At 39.5% G+C, this 18,973-nt stretch overlaps 1 protein-coding gene across 1 annotated transcript in view; it reads left to right on the plus strand.

Moving 5' to 3' along the window:
• Nucleotides 1-2,021: 2,021 nt before the first annotated feature.
• ANKRD26 (ankyrin repeat domain 26) overlaps nt 2,022-18,973 on the plus strand; it is a gene marked incomplete at its 3' end in the record, with an annotated part of 135,094 nt that continues 118,142 nt past the window's right edge. The window contains 5 exon segments of the mRNA XM_006871686.1: nt 2,022-2,272; nt 6,157-6,271; nt 7,175-7,348; nt 16,525-16,631; nt 18,771-18,908. Coding sequence (XP_006871748.1) covers nt 2,022-2,272; nt 6,157-6,271; nt 7,175-7,348; nt 16,525-16,631; nt 18,771-18,908 — 785 coding nt within the window.

Below are 18,973 nucleotides of genomic sequence, written 5' to 3' on the forward strand. Positions count from 1 at the left end.
ATCGGGCAGTTTTGTTCTGCTGTGCATAAGGTCGCTATGAGTCAGTGCCAACTCGATGGCGCCTAACAACAATAACATTAATGTCAAACCAAAGCATATTTTCTATCCCTTCTCCCTGCTCCCGCTTGAAACTCTCTGTCCTAGTGCTTTAGTTACACATATGCTAGGAAGGGGCAGGCCTACCTCTGCAATTCACATCAGAACTCTTATACATGTGCTAGGAAGGGGAAGCCCAGCACCTTGTGTGTTTTTCAGCCTTTCCTAGTCCATTTACCACCTTTAACTGCCTTGAGGGTGAGACTGGGGTAACCAGGATATACAAAGACCCTAGCACATTCTAGCATATGCCCCTGCGGGTAATTCTGACTATCCAGCTGCCACCACTGGATGCAGTACTGTTCAGGTTAGTAAATTTCATTTGAGAATAAACAAATGTCTTTAGATCTGTCTCCTGGTCAGTTTTTCCGTCTCTCTGGCAACTACCCACATGAAATGGTTCTCCCTTCTGGGCTTAAACCCAAACGGGACTTCAAAAATTTGTGAAAAAGTGGAATTAAAAGATAATGGATTTTTTCCATGAACTTTTTGAAGTCCCTTATATACAGACTAATTCAAGAGATTGAATTCTAATTAAGATAAATTCGCTTAATTACAGCCAAAACGTGATTCAAAATTCTTTTTAAGTTGACATGGTGATTAAAAATTCACCTCAATTAATGTAGAGATAAACACTGCCAAGAAAATATTAGAAAGGAAAGATAAAGAAGTTTGGAATCTTAAGATATTAAAATATATTTTATAGGTAAAAAAATTAAAACATTGGCGTACTAATAATGTTAAGAAGCCGCCCATTAAATGGAACAGAATAGGAAACCCAGAAACAGAAAAAAATCAGGATTTAACGTTATGATAAATTGAAGTTTTAAACTAGACTGTGTTTGGCACAGTGAACCTTTTTTTTAAAAATTCTTAAATGTTACATGCATCATGCTCCAAACTAAATCTCAGGTTGTTTGAAGATTTAATGTTGTTGTTGTTGTTGTTATGTGCCGTGGAGTCGGTTCCGACTCATAGCGACCCTGCACAGGGTTTCCGAGGCTGTAAATCATTACAGGAGCCGTCATCTTTCTTCCGCGGAACAGCTGATAGTTTCGAACTGCTGACCTTGCAGTTCACAGCCCGATTCGTAACCACAAAAAACAGAAGTAAAGAAAACGTGAGGTTCGGCCAGTGGGGAAGATTCCGAGGTATGCAATCAATTTCTATTTCATCTAGAGAATATGCGTTAGTTTTTCCTCATACATTTTCACTTGTTAGCACATAGAAACCGCATGCTGTTGTTACACCCACTAAACTTCCAGGGTAACAGGCTGTGGCCCAGAGAGATGTGTTATTCTTGTTGTTGTTAAGTGCCGTCGAGTCGGTTCCCACCCATTGCGACCCTGTATAGGGTTTCCGAGGAGCGACTGGTGAGCTTGAACTGCCAGCCTTGCAGTTCAAACGGTTTTGCAGTCTGGCGAATCAATCCACAGCGCCACACCAGGAAAACAGAAAAAAACGAGATTTAGTTTGTTAGGGGAATTACCTGGGCTCGAGGTTTCGAGTCCTAGAGTTCCACGGCATTTAGCACCAATGTTGTGCAAAGATTGCTTTCCAAAAAGACTGGAGTCTTGCTCGCAAGTCTTCCAGAATACTCAGACCCCACCGATCCTAGAAGGGATCGATCGCTGAGATTTGTGGCGCCAGAATTTTGCGCGTGCGCACCGGGCATTCTTGACCTCCTGTTCTCGAAGCGCATGCGTAGGGAAACGCCGCGTTCTGAAGTGCGCAGGCGCTCTTCTGTTTAGCAGGATTGCTTGGCTACAGTTATTTTGGGCTGTGAGATTTGCAACCGCGGAATTTTCCTGTTGGGATGTTGTGGCGAGATCGGGTTGGGTTATCTGTAGAACTATTATTGGTTTCAATTGGTGACAAAAAGCCTAATGTGAGGTGGGGTGCCTTTGAAGCCTGTCGCCTCCGCGATGAAGAAGATTTTTGGCTTCGGGAGTAAGAAGGGCGAGTCGCCCTTTCGCTCCTCCACCAGTCCGAAGAGGGACAGCGCAGTCGTCGGGCGTGAGAATAGTAAAAACGTCAATTCACAGCCAGGGTACTACATTCGAGACAAAGATCTCGGAAAGATACACAAAGCTGCCAGCGTGGGTAACGTAGCGAAGGTTCAGCAGATTCTTTTGCTCGGGAAAAATGGCTTGAATGATAGAGACAAAGCGAACAGGTAATAGGGACTTCGTGGCCCGCTGGCTATGGGGCCGGCGTAGTGGCGTCACGAGGGGCGGGATGACACTGTCAGAGGGGGTCACACGAAAATGACTGCCTAAAATTTTTGTTCAGTGCTTCGGCATAAGTTTATTATTTTAAATAAACATATCTCTATGGTTAATTATAACAACAACAAAAATTATTTTTTTGTAGCTTCAGTTTACATGTGTCAGTAGACCTTTAAGACTAAAATCTGTGCTGATTTTACTTTTTGACCCTTCTAATGCTCAGTGGTCATTGATGTCTTTGCAGTGACACTGTGAGTCATAATGCTTCCTCTACAGCCTGTTGCTGTAAGCACGGGTGTTCTTGCTGCTGATGATTTTAGATACTGATTTTGTCAAATGTTCTGGTGTTTTAGCTACGATATTGGGGTAAATGGTATGTGTGAATCGATATCAAGAACTTCTTTGAGAACGAAATAGTAATTTAAACTGTAAAAAAGGCTTCCGCTCACTTACTAATCTTGTAACTTGTTTGTTGTTGTTGTTGAGTGCCATCGAGTCGGGTCCGACCCATAGCGACCCTGTACAGGGTTTCCGAGGGTGTAAATCTTTACGGGAGTAGAAAGCCTCATCTTTCTCCCGCGGAGCGGCTGGTAGTTTCGAACCGCTGACCTTAAGGTTCGCAGCCCGATTCGTAACCACTACGCTACCAGAGCTCCTTTAAATACCCTCAAATCAGTTCCGACTCATAGCGATCCTGTGTAGTGTTTCTGAGCAGTGTGGTTGGTGTGCATGAACCATGGAGCTTGTGGTTCAAACCGACCATGAGGTCCAATACCGTATCCTGCAGCGCCACACCAGGACTCCAGTGTTGTAATGAATGATGTTTTAATTCAGTGTAGAAAGATTTCATGAAACATATAATCCAAGAGGAGTCCTGGTGTGGCGCTGTAGGTTAATGCGCTGAACTGCAAAGTCGGTTTGAACCGTAAAGTCGGCGGTTCAAACTCACCACTTGCTCCTTGGAAACCCTATACAGGGTCGCTGTGGGTCAGAAAACTAGATGGCACTTAACAACAACAATAACAACAAAATTAAGACGTATTTAAGTTAAGCAATTGACATCTATACTTACCACATATTATTCTATGATTAAAATTGATAATAAATGTTACTAAGGATTCTGTATGGTCTGGTGCCAGAGGTGGACTATGAGGGCGACACCAACCCTAGTGACGTCACTGGACCTGTAGGAGCAGGTGGGCGGGTTCTCTGGGCTCAGCTGAGGGTGAAGGTACCTGCCATCCAAGGTTGCTTACCTGTTTACCCAAGAGTTCTTGACTACCTTCCCTCCTTAGGCACCTGGGGCATGGACACTATGCGGGGCCTAGTGCCCAGTTTGACTTTATGAGCAGCAAAAAAAAAAGAAAGGAAGAAAATTAGCTTCCTTCTAATCTACTTATAATTGTTTTTGTTGTTGTTAAGTGCTGTGGAGTCTGTTAGCCACCCTCCACAGGGTTTCCGAAGCTGTAAATCTTTTGCAGGTGCAGAAATCTTTAGCTTTTTCTCTGAGCAGCTGGTAGGCCTGAACTGCCACCCAGTGCTTTTTCTAATTGCCTTTATAGTATTAAAATGATTTAACTGGATGTTAATAATGGAAAGAAATAATATTTTAATTCTGTCACTTATTAGCTGCCAGTTAGCTTTTCTGTTCCTCAATTCCTCATTAATAAATGAAGATTAAAATAGTAGGTACCTCACAAAACATCATTGTGATGTGTAAATAAGAATCTATGCCAAGTGTTTAGAACAATTCTTAGCACTAATAACTGCCCCAATAATTGTTAACAACCAATAATTTTATTATTACCACTATGTACTAAACATATGAAAGAAAACATTTCAGTTCAGTAAAATGTCACAATCATTCTCATTTTGCATATATATCAATTAGTGATAGTACTCTATATCATTGATTCTAAGATGTTCATTTTCTCACATTTTAACAACTTTGTCACTGGAATACAAAGAATAATTGATGATATACTATAACTATAACTGACAACATTTTAAAAAAATGTCTTCTTGTTGTTAAGTGCCATCGAGTTGGTTCCGATCCATAGTGACCCTGTATAGGATTTCCGAGGAGTGGCTGGTGAGCTTGAACCGCTAACCTTGATGTTCAAACAGCTTTGCAGTCTGACGCATTAACCCACAGTGCCATGACAGGATATCTTACAATCCAGGACACCTTACATTAAGTGAAATACAGTATATACAATTCACTTAATGCCTTACATTAAATGGAAAACAGCAGATACAATGAAATACAGTATATATAACATGTTGTTGTAAAGTGCTGTTGAGTCGGTTCTGACTCTTAGTGACCCTGTATAGAGAGCTTCCGAGGTGGGTTTGAAGGGCTGATCTTGAGGTTAGCAGTCCACTGCGTATTCTATAGCACCTCACCAGGACTCTCTAATATGGTAAGCATTTTAAATAAATTTTTCTTAAAAACACTATTGGAAAGAGGGCTAAAATAACAAAACAACAAAGAAGATAAAGTAATTATTAGTTTGATTTTAGCTCAACCAAAGTAAATTCAGGAATCAAATGAATAGGTATGGCTCATTTTCTTCAATATTTAGATTTATAGAATGTATGTAAAGCAATTCTTTCCAATGATTAACAATGCCAATCAATCCCATGCAAGACCGGTTGATCTAGAACTGTTTGTACCTGGATGTCTGCAAAGGTGCCCTGAGGTGCTGTGGTTTAGCACTGAGCTGCTAACCACAAGTTGTTTGACCCCACTAGGCTTTCCAGAAAAGAAAGATGAGGCACTTTGCCTTCTGTTAGGAATTTACAGTCTTGGAAACCCTATGGAGCAGTTTTACTCTGTTCTACATGGAGTCCTCATGTGGCATTCTAGGATAAGCACAGAACTGCTAACCACAAGGCCTGTGTCTCAAACTAGCGACTCCTCAGAAACCCTATACTCACTATGAGTCGGATCCCGCTCAACTTAAAAACAGCCCTGGTATGGCACTTTAGGATAAGCAGCAAGTGCCTTTCAAACCTGCCAGCCCTGCTCAGATAGCCTACCTTGTGAGTCAGAACCAGTGTGACAGCACTAAACAACGCGATTCTATAGCAATACTGTTTTACTCTGTTTCTAAATCTGGCTTTTCAAAAGCACCAACTAAATCTGGCTTTTCAAAAGCACCAACCGCTCCTTGGAAAGGCTATACAGCGCCGCTATGAGTTAGAACCGACTAAATGGCTCTTAATAACAACAAAAAATGTGATTGCTGGAATTATGATTGCCTAGGCAGGGCCAGACCAAATGCCCTCTGGTTGGACATTCCCCAACCCTGGTATAAATCTTTACGGGCGCAGAAAGCCTCTTCTTTCTCCAAGGAGCGCCGCTGGTGGGCTGGAACAGGAACTGGAACCCTCCAGCACGTTAACCCACAGTGTCACACCAGGACTCCAGCCTTCACATTAGGGGTGGTTAGCATTCCAGTGTTTATCCTACAGTGTCACAGTGAGCTAAATAAGTAATTGGAGCTAATAAATATCTGACTTTTTTCAGACGAAAACAGGTATTTCTTTTGACATTATAGAAATAGCATGCTGTTTAATGTTCACCATTATGTGAATAGGACTTCTGGTGTGGCGCTGTAGGATCAGCACTGGACTGACTGCAAACCACAAGGTCAGTAGTTCAAACTCATCAGTTGCTCTTTGGATATCCTATACAGGGTCGCTATGAGTTGGAACCAATTCGACGGCATTTTAACAACAATACAAACAACAACATTATGTGAATAATTGTATATTCTGAGATGAATAGTGTGCTATACGTTTCTAAAAAGTCCTCTTCCTTTTGTAGGACTGCCCTACATTTGGCCTGTGCCAATGGCCATCTCGATGTGGTCACTCTTTTAGTGGAGAGAAAATGCCAGCTTAACCTTTGTGATAACGAAAACAGGACAGCTCTGATTAAGGTGTGTACTAGCCAGCTCTCTCGGTATAAAATGGATTTTTGATTTAAATACTTAGAATAAAAATGAATTTGTTTCATTTAAATATTAGAAATGTTTGCTTTTAAAGAGTTTATTTTGGTACATTTATTGCTATTATAGAAAAATGAATGGAAAATAAAATTGATCACTTTTAAGTATATATTTCAGTGAAATTAATTATATTCACAATACTATGCAGTCATTTCTATTATCTTTCTTTAAAACATTGACATTATTTATATCCAAGACTTTTTGTTCATCCTAACACAAGTTCTGTACTCATTATGCGATGACTCTTGATCCCTTCCCCCAGTCTTTTGTAAGTGTTAATTTACTTTTTGTCTCTATGAATTTGCTTGTTTAGATATTTCATACAAGTGGAATCAGACATTATTTGTCCTTTTGTGTCTAGTTTATTTCTCATACAAAAATGTTCTCAACATTCATCCATATAGTAGCATGTATTATAACTTTATTTCACTTAGTGGTTGAATAATAGCCATTGTATGTCTGTACCACATTTTGTGTATCCATTCATCTATTGATGGTCACTTAGGTTGTTTCTTCTTTTTAGTTATTCTGAATAATGAACATTGGTGTACAGATATCTGCTTGAATTCCTGTTTTTAAGTCTTTTGGGTATATACCTAACAGTGAAATATTTGTGTTGAATTTTTTGAGGAACTGGTTTCCACAGTGACTGCACCATTTTATGTTCTCACCATCAGTGCATGAAGGTTCCACTTCTTCCAGATTCTTTCCAGTAGTTGTTATTTCCTGTGTTTTAAAAAAACTTTTGTTTGATGATAGCTATTCTAGGGGGTTCATGGACTATTTACTTCTAATTCCTAGAATTTACACTATTTCTCCTTCTAATGCTGACAGGCCGTACAGTGCCAGGAGGAGGAATGTGCAACTGTCCTGCTAGAACATGGAGCTGACCCGAACGTTATGGATGTGAATGGCAACACTGCTCTCCACTACGCGGCCAGTAGTCAGAATATATCACTAGCAGAAAAACTGCTGGCACACAAGGCAGATATTGAAGCAAGAAACAAGGTATTGATTAAACAACTGTATTTGCAAAATACTTCAGATACATTAAAAAATATATATATATTGATGTAAGTAGGGTCAGTTTTACATTTGGAAGTTCAAGTTATCTCTGAAAATATTTTGAAAAAAGTTGTTTAAGATTTTACTTTAAATGATACTTGTAAAAGAAACATTGGTGAGTATAGCTGTTGTTTTTTATGATTGATGGCAAATATTTGTGAAAACAGTTGAGTTGTGTTAGCTTTTTTTGCATTTCTCTTCCTACCTGTCTTAGTTATCTAGTGCAGCTGTAACAGAAATCCCACAAGTGGATGGCTTTAACTAATAGAAATGTACTCTTTCATGGTTAAGGAGGTTAGAACTCCAAATTCAGGACACCAACTCTAGGGAGCAGCTTTCTTTGTCAGCTCACATTGTAGGTGGAAGGTCCTTGTCTCCATTCATTATCTCTATACCTGGCATCCTTAGGAGATCTCCATGTGTCTTGACATCAACCTGCTCCTGGAGCAGAAGACGTGCTCTCCTCCCAGCTCTTCTTTTTTGGTGATAATAAAGTCCTTTCTTTGCTGGCTTCTTTCTCCTTCTGTCTCTTGTAAAATATGATGAAGCCCACACCTCAGGAATGCTCCCTTTACATCGGGTCAGGGATGTGACCTGAATTAGGATATTGCATTCTACCTACCACACAGTCCTCTTGCAACTGATTGGCTGGTCACATTCAGTCACATCACAGGGGATGATGGTAACATTATGTGACTGACAAATTACATCATTACATAAGTGCCAAACCACTGAGAATCATGACCTAGCCAAGTTGACATATTTTTGGGGACACAATTCAGTCCATAACACTACACAAGTGTTTTTTTTTCCTTCTAATTAGTGTAAAATAACATAGGAAAACAGAATGAACTAGAGAAATATTCTTATTAAAAATTAAACGGAATCCAAGTATTTTGCAATAAATCATTTCTGCTACTTAGCTATTTACCTTAGCTTCTGTTAATTTTTTCATTTTATAAAGAACCTTTTTTTTATATGAAAAAGTTCATTTAAAAGTGATTTTTCTCAGTGACCAAAGCTTTAAAGAGAAAGAAGTAAAGTAAAAAGGAGACAGCAGTCAGAAATATGCAGGCCAATTTTCAGGTTTTATAATTGAGTGAAAATACTTACAGGTTTTTTTTTCTACTTTATGTTTAGACAAAGTACTCTTCAATTTGGGTAAAGTAAGTCTTTGTTCAAGAAAGAGTGAGGGAGTTGTAAACTTGCCTAGAGATCAATTTAAAGAGGTCCCCAAGGGAACCAGATTGGCAGTGAACAGTGGAGATTAAGGGAGGAACAAGAGGGAAGAACAGATAATTAACTGACTTTATCCTGTTGTGGCAGAAACAGATGCTTAGATAAGAGTCTAAACTCTCTTCTTAAATTTACAATATCTTGACAGAAAGGTTGGAGGTAAGGAGCTTATAAATAGTGATACTAAATTGCGAGTTGATTTCTGTTGGACTCTAGCCGGCAAAACTAAATATAGTTCTCAGTAAGTGACTCCATTTTTCCTTGTTTTCAGCCAAATCCCTAAGAGATAAAGGGATTTGGATGAGAGATGAGACTGACGTAATAGTGTACTGTACTAATGTACTAATTTGCCACTAAATATGTGTTTCACAGTCACCTGGGGACCTTTTGTTTTAGATTTTTATTGTGAATTGAGTGATAGTTTACATGGGAGAATATCAGTTTTACACTCATCGTTTCATTGCAATGATTGCAATGTCCTCTGTGCATCATCATTCAACAGTATTTGCTTCTATTCCCTCTGTTTTTATTTTATTTTATTGATGGGTACAAAAACACTCAGAATATATAATCATTTAAATAAGAAGGCACATTCTACAAGACTGCCTCCTGGCTGCAAGCACATAGTCTTTCTCTTTCCATGAGTCTAGAGTCCTCTGCTGCTCTGTCTCTCCATGTCCTCATCTCTGTCTCCATCTCTGGTATCATTCAAGACCTTGATGGTCCCAGGGTCCTCTGTTCCTGGACTGTAAGATTAACTGCTCCCCTCTTTTTGTCACTAAACTTCTGCCTTTACAGTTGTGACAATTGTCATGATAACAGTATTACTTGCTACTGAATCATAAGAATCTTATCCCCATTTGCTGTCACTAGACCCGTCTAGACAAGATGAAAACTATTCAGTGGGTATTCTACCTTCCCCTGCACACTCTGAAACTAAACTCTCTCTTGAAAACTTGTAAGCCAGTCATTTCCTGCCTTTATAGCTCCCCCCGATTTTAGGTAGCCAGTGTGTAAGTTGCCCTTCCCTATCAACTGTATACAGAGGGAATAGGATTGATACTTGATGTGAAGACTCCTTCCCTCTCACTTGGTATTTTGAGCAACTATAGCCATAAGTATAGATCAAGTCATCAAATTGTAGCAATTTATACTTATTTCCTTTATCAAAAACTTTTTTTTTTTTTAATCTTCCTCTAGTCAAGTTCTGATCATCAAGCCATGGAAGCTAGGGTGAATAGGTACTGTCTACAAGTTTGGGCGTTCTTGTGCGTCTCCCCTCACTTCATGTCAGCTGGATGCTTTGCTCTCAGCTCTATCCCTCTGTGGCTATGTCTTTGTCTGTGGACCCAGGAGTCCACCTGGGGAACTTTTTAAAAAACTTGACAAGCCTAGGTTCTATCCAGAAGATTTCAGTTACATAAATCTAAATTTCAGTTAACACTTGGGATTCTGATACAATGCCTAGCTAATCATTTAAGAGAGAAATATGATATATACCAAGGGGCTTCTAAAATTTGTGGAAGATTGTAATTCAAATATAATGGAATTTTTCTAAGAAGTTTTTGAAGCTCCTTGTACATTCCTGTATCTCAGACTCTTAAGAAGTCTCTAGCTGAATTGCCATATAGTAGGAACTACTTCCTTCAGTTCTTTTCTTTCCAACAGTATTTGTATTACTAGTAGTATCAGAAGCTGTCCAACTTCAGGGGAGATAATGATCAGGATCAGCCCAGGTCTGATTCCCATGAGGTGGAGATCAAACTTACCTTCTCCTTCCAATCTTTTTACCATTTCCGACACCAGCCATTCCCCCTCGACATTCTACTTCTCTTCTGAGTTTGATAATTCATTGCAGTGACTACGTAAGACTCATAGACTACTTATAGTAAAGTGGTTTACTAGGGAGTAACAGCGTACAATTTGAGATCAGGATTAACAGGGTACTACTACTCAGGGGTCCTGGTGTAGTGCTGCAGGATACCATGCTGGACCGCAAGGTCAGTTTGAGCTGCAGTGTTGGCAGTTCAAATCCACCAGCCGCTCCTTGGAAACCCTATGAATCAGAACCGACTTGACAGCACTTAACAACAGCAACGCTTAGGATCAGGAAGCATGTATGAAAAATCTCCTTTCTTCCTTCAGGACAGCTCACTGCTTTTCTGGATCATGTGGGTCTCTTCTTGGTCCTCTGAGGGCAGCCTCCTCTAGACCTCCATAGAACAGGCTAGGCTGTTCATAGCACTATAGTTTGTCACTACCAGCTCTGCTGCAGGGACCCTTCTTGGCCTATTGCCACTGGCTCAGCTGCTGGGCCCTTGACTTATGTTACAGCTCTTTTAGGAGATTCCCTGCCCCTTGTCTCTTTCTGCATCTTCTATCTTCCTTCCGCTCTTCTTGCTTGTTTCTGTCTAAAAATCTTTTGTGGGGCTGGCTGTGTATATATGTTGTTGTTAAGTGCCGACGAGTCAGTTCTGACCCATAGCGAACCTTTACAGGGTTTCCGAGGCTGTAAATCTTTACGGGAGCAGAAAGCCTTATATATATATATAACTTCTTATCAATTTCAAGACACGACCTCTCCTGGAGGCTGGACTGTGAGTCAAAAACTTATCAATACACCGCATAGGCTACAGAAATGCTGATTGCCTTGTAGGCTATAGGAGCCAATCTCATTTGCGTAGTTCATTGACCTATTTCACAGCTTACTCAGGAAATGTCAGCCTGTACAAAGGGAACTTCCTTAGGGTTTAGTGGTAAAATCTCTCAGTCTGTTTTTCTAAAGAAACAAGATAAAAGGCCACAAAAGGAATTGAACTCTTATCACACTTAAGAGGCCCTGGTAGCATCATGGATTATGAGCTGGGCTGCCCACCACATCAGCAGTCCGAATCTGTCAGTCTCTCTACAGGAGAGTGATGAGGCTTTCTCCCTCCATAAAGATCTACAGCCTCGGAAATGCTGTACAGCAGGGTCACTACGATTCAGAAATGATTCGGTGGCACATCACTACCACACTTAACTTTCTGTACTCAGTGACTGGGAGATTAAAAGGAATAATACTGATTTATAGAATCACACCTTTTGGCTTATAGAATCACATTTTTCCTCCTTTCTGATCATTCATTCATATTTGAGAAATTTGCTTATGGATAATACTTTAAAATGTAAGAGGTTAACCCTTTAAGGATTTTTCATGTCTTTGTTATCATTCAGATCAAAAAATATTTATTGCTAAAAGTCAGGGTTTTTTGCTAATGGAATGGCAGCAAATCATGAACCTTTTTTGAGTTGAAGCAGTGTTACAGGATATATCTAAGTGTGTCTGCTAAATTCATAGATTCCTAACATAATTAGGATGTCAGCTTTAAACATTTAAAACCATAAGCGTATAAGAAATAATACAGAAGGCAAAATTTTAAAATGTTTTATTGTGAATTATATGATAGTTTACATGAGAGAACCTCAGTTCCATATTCATTCCATTGTATATTATTACATTGCCATGGTTCCAATCCCCTCCATGCATTGTCTTCTGACCAAAGGGCATATCCTAGAAGCCCTCGCTCTACACTCCCCCCTCCCCCCTCAGTCTTCGGCTCACAGTTCCTTTCCCTCTCTGGATCCAAAGTCCCCAGCTGCTTCATCCCTCCATGTCATCATCTCTGTCTCCATCTTAGGCATCCCCGGTTCTCTGGGTGGGGTCCTATTCTCAGCTCTTATCTGTTGGTGGTCCCAGAGACCTCCGCAACTAGACTGGAGAAATAATCACTCTCTTCCTTGCTACAAAACATCTACCCTTGCATTTCCAACACTCACAATCTGTCTTGATAACCATTATTTACTACAGTATCGCACGTTACCCATCTGTATTTCATTTCATCAGCTCGACCTAGACAAATTGGATAGTACTCACTGCCTTCCTCCATACCCCCTAGCTCTAGGTTCCCTCTTGAAAGCTTGTAAGCCAGTCACTTCTTACCTTTGTAATCCCTCCCTTCCCATTTGGGTATCCAATGTCCAAGTTGCCCCTCTATGTCTACTCTGTGTATGGAGGGGGTGGGAATGTTTCTTGCTGTAAGGATTTATCGCCTCTTTTGTATCACTGCATTCGTATGCATAGGTCAAGTTCATCAGCTTGGATCAGCTCAATCTTCTTCCCCACCCCCATCCCCCCTTCTTCTCCTGGTTGAGCTCTGATCATCCAGTCATCCAGTCCTGGTCACGTGGGTGTCATCTGCAAGTGTGGGTGTTCTTGTGCACATGCCCTGTCTTCCCATCAGCTGGCTGCTCCATTCTTCACTTGAGTCCTCCGTGGCCATGTCACTGACTCTGGGCCCAAGAGTCCTCGGATCTCCTCGCACTGCTTGCCAACCAGGTCCCCAGCTGGGTCCACAGAAGCCCTCTGAATATTGTGAGGCTTAGCTCACCGCTTCATTGCTGCCTTTACTCCATTTCTCCCCAATGGTGATGCGTGTGTTTACCAACCCGAACATGCATTTCCACCGAGCCTCAGTTTTGTGGGGGCGGGGCTACGTTGGTGGGACCCGAACGACTGCCCCAATGTCTCCTAGGAGAGCGACCTATTTGTTCCCATAGTAGCAGTCCATCTGTCTCCATTGTGTCGTATTTTTCCTGTAGGTCTTCCATTCGAGACGTATCTTTTGTTTTTCTCACTGTTCCAGGCTCGTCAGCTCGTCCCTTCAAGTGGGGATTTCTCATCTCTGGTGGTCTGGATGTGGTTCTGGTTTCTACCTATAGTTTTATGTATTGCAAAGGCTCCGCAGAGAGCCTTGCTCACAGGGCACGTTGTAGCCCTGTTTTAGGTATTCCAATCAGTTAAAGGCAGAAGACGGACTTACAAGCCTTCTAGTGTGATGTTTCTGACTATTCCTTTCTCTCCCCCTCCAGTGTCTACTCTATATTATAATGCAGGGGAAACCATGATTCAAAAAAACAGTCAAGCATCTTAACACGATTCCCCGCCCATTCCAACCATGGGTCAATCCCTGTATCTCAGAGCCCTGCAGCTCCAAGGCTGTGCACACATCATCCTTTATCTCTGTCCCACTTGGTCCACCTAAACACGCCCTATTGTTCTCCCATCTGCCCCTTTTCTCCACTTCCCTCTCCCTCCCTGTATATTGCCCCCCTCCCCATCACCCAAGCTTTCCTGAGCCCAATCAGAAGGCAATTTTTAAAAACTTTTTATTGTGAATTGAGTGAACATTTAGAGAACAGATTATGTTTTACATTCAGCAAATTATTTACTTTGCTTTATTACAATGATTGCAGTATTTATTTCTAGTTCCTTTAACTCTTATTTTCTAAACCTTTTATTATGAATTGAGTGAAAGTTTACAAAGATGATCTTTAGTTTTATATTAAACAAATCATATACTTTGCTTCATTACAGTGATTGCACTTCCCTCCATGTACGAAGGGTTAACAGCATTTATCTCTATTGACTTTAACTCTTGCACTTCTCCCTCTGTCGCCCATGTTAACACGTTTCTGCCCTCTTGTTATATATTGCCTGCCCTGTCACCCATGTTAACACGTTTCTACCCTCTAGCCCATGAATAATTTTTCCTCCCTTCTTCCCCGTAACCACCACAGATTGTTTCTTTTATTAAGAAAACCTTTTCTTAGCTTTTTGCAACATTAGTCACATATAATATTTGTTTTTTTGTGATTGACTAATTTTACTCAGTGTAATGTCCTCCAGGTTCATTCATGTTATGAAGTGTAGTGAATTATCTAATGTCTTTTCTAGCCATAGTCTGCAACTCGCACCAAACAGCATTTCTACTTTGCTGGAGCTGAGTAAAGAGAAAGTGGGAGAAGGTACTGCTAGGATGACATGATTCTGCTGTGGATGTTAGCAGAGCTCATTGTAATTGTAAAACTTGAAAACTTTAGTGTGATATAAAATGAGCCATTTTAGAAGCAAGAAGAGAGATATTATTACCATCGAAGACAAGCCAGAAGTGGAGTGCATCCTTTGGACCCTGAATCCCTGCTCGTTGAATCTCCTCTTGATGCAGGGACAGAAAGCTGTGACACTGGATGAGTGGCAGAGGAGCCACAGCAGCAGAGCCAGAGCACAAGACAGAGCAATGGACTTCCCACCCTATCGAGCAAATAAAACTGAGGCTTGGGCAGGCTTGCTTTTTGGAGTGGGGTGCCTCTAGGCACTTAAACTAGGTTTGCTGACCAGGGCCTTCAGGCTGGGCTGATGGTGCAGTGGTGTGTCCTGTGGACAGTGATGAGCAGCACTCAAATAGTTTTGTAACATTGTCCTGCAGAGAGAGGCCTGCTGTGGACAGTGAAGGAGAGGCTGTCCTGACTAGAACACCTGGCCCCTGAGCATTTTGGACCCTGCACTGTAACTTGTTAACTTTGCTAATAAACCCCATACCTTCTGTGTGACCATTGCAATGAGTTCTCGAAACCCATTGATTAAGGAGGGCTGTGGGCAAAATGGTACGGTTCATTTTTGCAATGTTAATGTTGGATGAATAATGAATATTGTAGATAATATTACATTTTTTTCCTTAGCATTATCACCTAAATATGCAAATGATTTACTGACCTGCATTATGCTAAATGTAATCTATATAGATCGGTATTGGAATTTATATTGAATAGTCATTATATTTTAAATTCTGATTTACAGTTTGCCTAAAATTAAAAAAATAATACAAAGTACAAATTAAAATGGGAATCAGAATATAAATTAATTTTAAAAGAAAACAGAAAATTATGTATAAGGGTCTTAGAAATTTATTATAATAGAAGAAAACTTAGCACTAAGCTCTCTATTAACTTAGATGAAAATCTTTCGTCTTGTGGTAGGAGAAAACCCATGAAAATAATAAGCAATCTAAGTGCATTAGGAGCGCATGTCTTTTGATTAGAGCTCATTTCCTCAGTGACCCATATGAAGCAGGAGTACTTAACAGTGGCACCTGGGATCCAACTCTGTTAGTAAAGATAATCAAATGAGTCCCTGTTACCTGGAGGTGCTCCAGACTGTATCCCTGGAATTCTCATTTCCCAGCTCTTAATAAGTTTGTCACAACAAGCATTGCAAAAATACAGATTAAGCAAAATTAGATGCTCTTAAAACTGAGCTTTTAAGACACAATTTTATAATCTTACTCAAGCATAGATGAACCATGGAATCACAGTATTTACCGTGTGATAAAATAAACATTCTTTGAAATACAGTGTAGAAACATTGCTCTAGGGAAAGCCATTTAGATGGTTAGTCAAGTAATAATACTAAAAATATTTACTACTGTAAGACCTGCGAAAACTGGATACTGTGTAAGATGGAAAATTGTAAGAGACTATAAATTACTCAGCTATTTTCCACCAGTAGCGCATGATACAAAAGTGGTAAACTGGACCCTGTCAAAGATAGAAAAACTTAGGAAACCCAGAAAAGCAAGGCAGTCCATTCGAGTTCCAGCTGTTATCAGTTTCACTGTATATTCTAGGGTTTGCAGATGTAGAAATAAAAGATAACAGCCCCTGCTTTCTACAAGCTTTCAGTTTAGGTAAAACCAAAACCCATTGTCTTCGAGTCTATTTCAGAGCAGTGCAATTGCAATGTACCGTTGTAAATGCTATAATAGAAGCAAAGGTCTTGGAACTGGTAAATGTTTAAAGTACGTTTTGGAGAATGAGTTTGGAGTTAATCTGGTAAAGTAGTAAAGGGGAATGTTTCAAAGACAAGCACAGAAGAGTGAGAAGGAACTGCTTTCTAGTATCTTTCCGTATATGCTTTCATTGGTAGCATCTTTTTAAAGGTTCGAAATTCGTTTTAGAAATTTGTAATTGTTTATAAATTATGAATTGTTTTTGCTGTTTTACAGGATGACATCACACCACTTTTACTCGCTATAAGTGAAAACAAGCAGCAAATGGTGGAATTTTTAGTAGAAAAAGAAGCAAATATACATGTAGTTGATAAGGCAAAAAGGTATAGTAGTTATTTTTGTCCCCCTTTTTAAATCTTTGTGTTGCTTTGGAAGGTAACAGTCATCAAGTCAGAAAGATTAAATTATAAGAAGAGGATTAGTTTATGTTGTTTGTATATATTGAAGATATCAACACAAATCAGCAGTTAGGTAGAAAAGCATCATTTGTGAAGACTGGATATAGTAGAATTCATATTTCTTTATGATACTGACTGCTTTTTTGGGTCATATGATCATATACTAACTAAAAGGGTCTCATATTTTATACAAAACAGACTAACTTTTAGTTTACTCTATGAAGCAGCATTGAACTTCTTAACCCTTCTGTCGTAGTTTTTTAACCTCTACTTCTTAGATACTTTTCTTTAAAATGCTACATTAAACATAAGTAGGAGTTTGGGTATCATTTTGTCTTTTGGATGACTCTGCTTTAAATTGTTTACTTTGACTAATGTTGATATTTATTCCTGTGTGACTATTCCTATAGTATTACCAGATACCATGGGCTTGTCAGAGGAGCCATGGTGGTACATTTGGTTAAACATTAGTCTGCTAACTGAAAGGTCGGGAGTAAGAAACCACCAGCTACATACAGGAAAACAATGAAGCAGTCTACTTCTGTAAAGATTGACAGCTTCAGAAACCCTAGGGAGCAAGTTCTGCTCTGGCCTGGAGGGTCATTGTGAATTGGAATTGAGTCAGTGGCAGTGGGTTATGGACTTGTCAGTTTTTATCCCCTTCCTTTTTTAGTGTGTTTTGATGTTGCTGTTGTTTTTTAAAATTGGTATGAACAAAGGGAAGCAAGATAGCCTATAATGAAGACAGGTTGTAGGCGGACAATGAAAAGAGATGGGCTGTAGACTCACACAAATCTGGTTTAATTTTCCTGGCTTTCCCATTTATGTTAGGTATGTGACCTAGGAAACATTATTTAGTATCGCCAAGTATGTTGCCTGCTGTGAAAAGGAGGATAAAAATATATCCTTCAAAAGTGATTGTGTGTTGTCATAGCTCCTCTACCGTTAGACCAGAAGAACTAAGTGATATAACCTGGTTCCCACTGCTGTTCTTTATGAAGAGGACCACAATAGAAGGACCCTGAAATAATGGCAGAAATTTGTAGAGCAGAACTCAAATGCCTAAAAAGCCCAGACTTACTGGACCAGTTGTGACTAGAGGACTCCATGAGATTTTTGCCTTGTGATACTCTAAACCTTGATCCAGAACTGTCCACTAAGGTTACCTTTTAGCAAAAAACCAGATTGGCACACAAAATAAGGATATAATCAGTTTGTATGCGGGCCAATAACTACTCTAAAATAATGATGAGATGTTAAGAGGGTCAAGTAAACTAGACTACTGGAAATAGAACGAGAATGTAATTAAAAGAATATTGACACATTGTGAAAAATGTAACTAATGTCACAATGATTTACATAGAAATTGTCAAATGGAAACCTTATTTGCTATGTAAACTTTCATCAACAATAGTATATTTTTTTCAAAGTGGGTGTAAGGATATAGGTATACCATTTAATTCCACATTAGTAACAGTAACTACTTTGACTATTGTTATTACCATTGTTATTAATATTATTATTTTATCTGACCTCTAGCTGACTTTAAATTACAAATTTTTATCAGAGTAGAGAAGAAATGGAGAATTCTTCAGTAAAATCTTCATCTACTTCAGATAAGTGACCTCAGCATAGAATCTTAGCCACTAAAGGATTTTAAATTAGTAACTTCTATGTAATTGGACTCCTGGTATGATGTTATAGGATAAGTATTGCCAACCATGAGGTTGGCAGTTCAAATCCACCAGCTGCTCCTTGGAAATCTTATACAGGAACATTATGAGTCAAAGCCCACCCAACGGTACTTTACTTCAATTTTTTTTTTACTGTCTAATATACTAGTGGGACAAGAGGCTTTCTTTAAGCCCCTTCCTTTTAGTCCTGGAGGTAAATTATGAAGATAACACAGGAGGGAGCACTCAAGGCACCCAAGATGCTTGTAGTTAGTGTACTTGTAAATAATCAATTCTGAACAGATAGACAAAAAATTAGCTTGGTCAAGTATATAAAATTAGCAGCGTAAATAAAGTTCCTAAGGATGAACTTATCTCTCTGTTATTTTAGAACAGCCCTCATGCTTGCTGTAAATTATGACTCAACAAATATAGTCAGGCTTCTTCTTCAGCAAGGCATTGATGTCTTTTCTCAAGATATCTATGGATGGACTGCAGAAGAACATGCTATTATTAGTGGTTTTAATATGTAAGTTTTTATAGTATAATGTTAGCTATTACTAAGCAGTGAGATTTCAAATTATAACCGTTACT

The sequence above is a fragment of the Chrysochloris asiatica genome, unplaced genomic scaffold (assembly GCF_000296735.1).
Source record: "Chrysochloris asiatica unplaced genomic scaffold, ChrAsi1.0 scaffold00172, whole genome shotgun sequence".
NCBI classification, from domain to species: Eukaryota; Metazoa; Chordata; class Mammalia; order Afrosoricida; family Chrysochloridae; genus Chrysochloris; species Chrysochloris asiatica.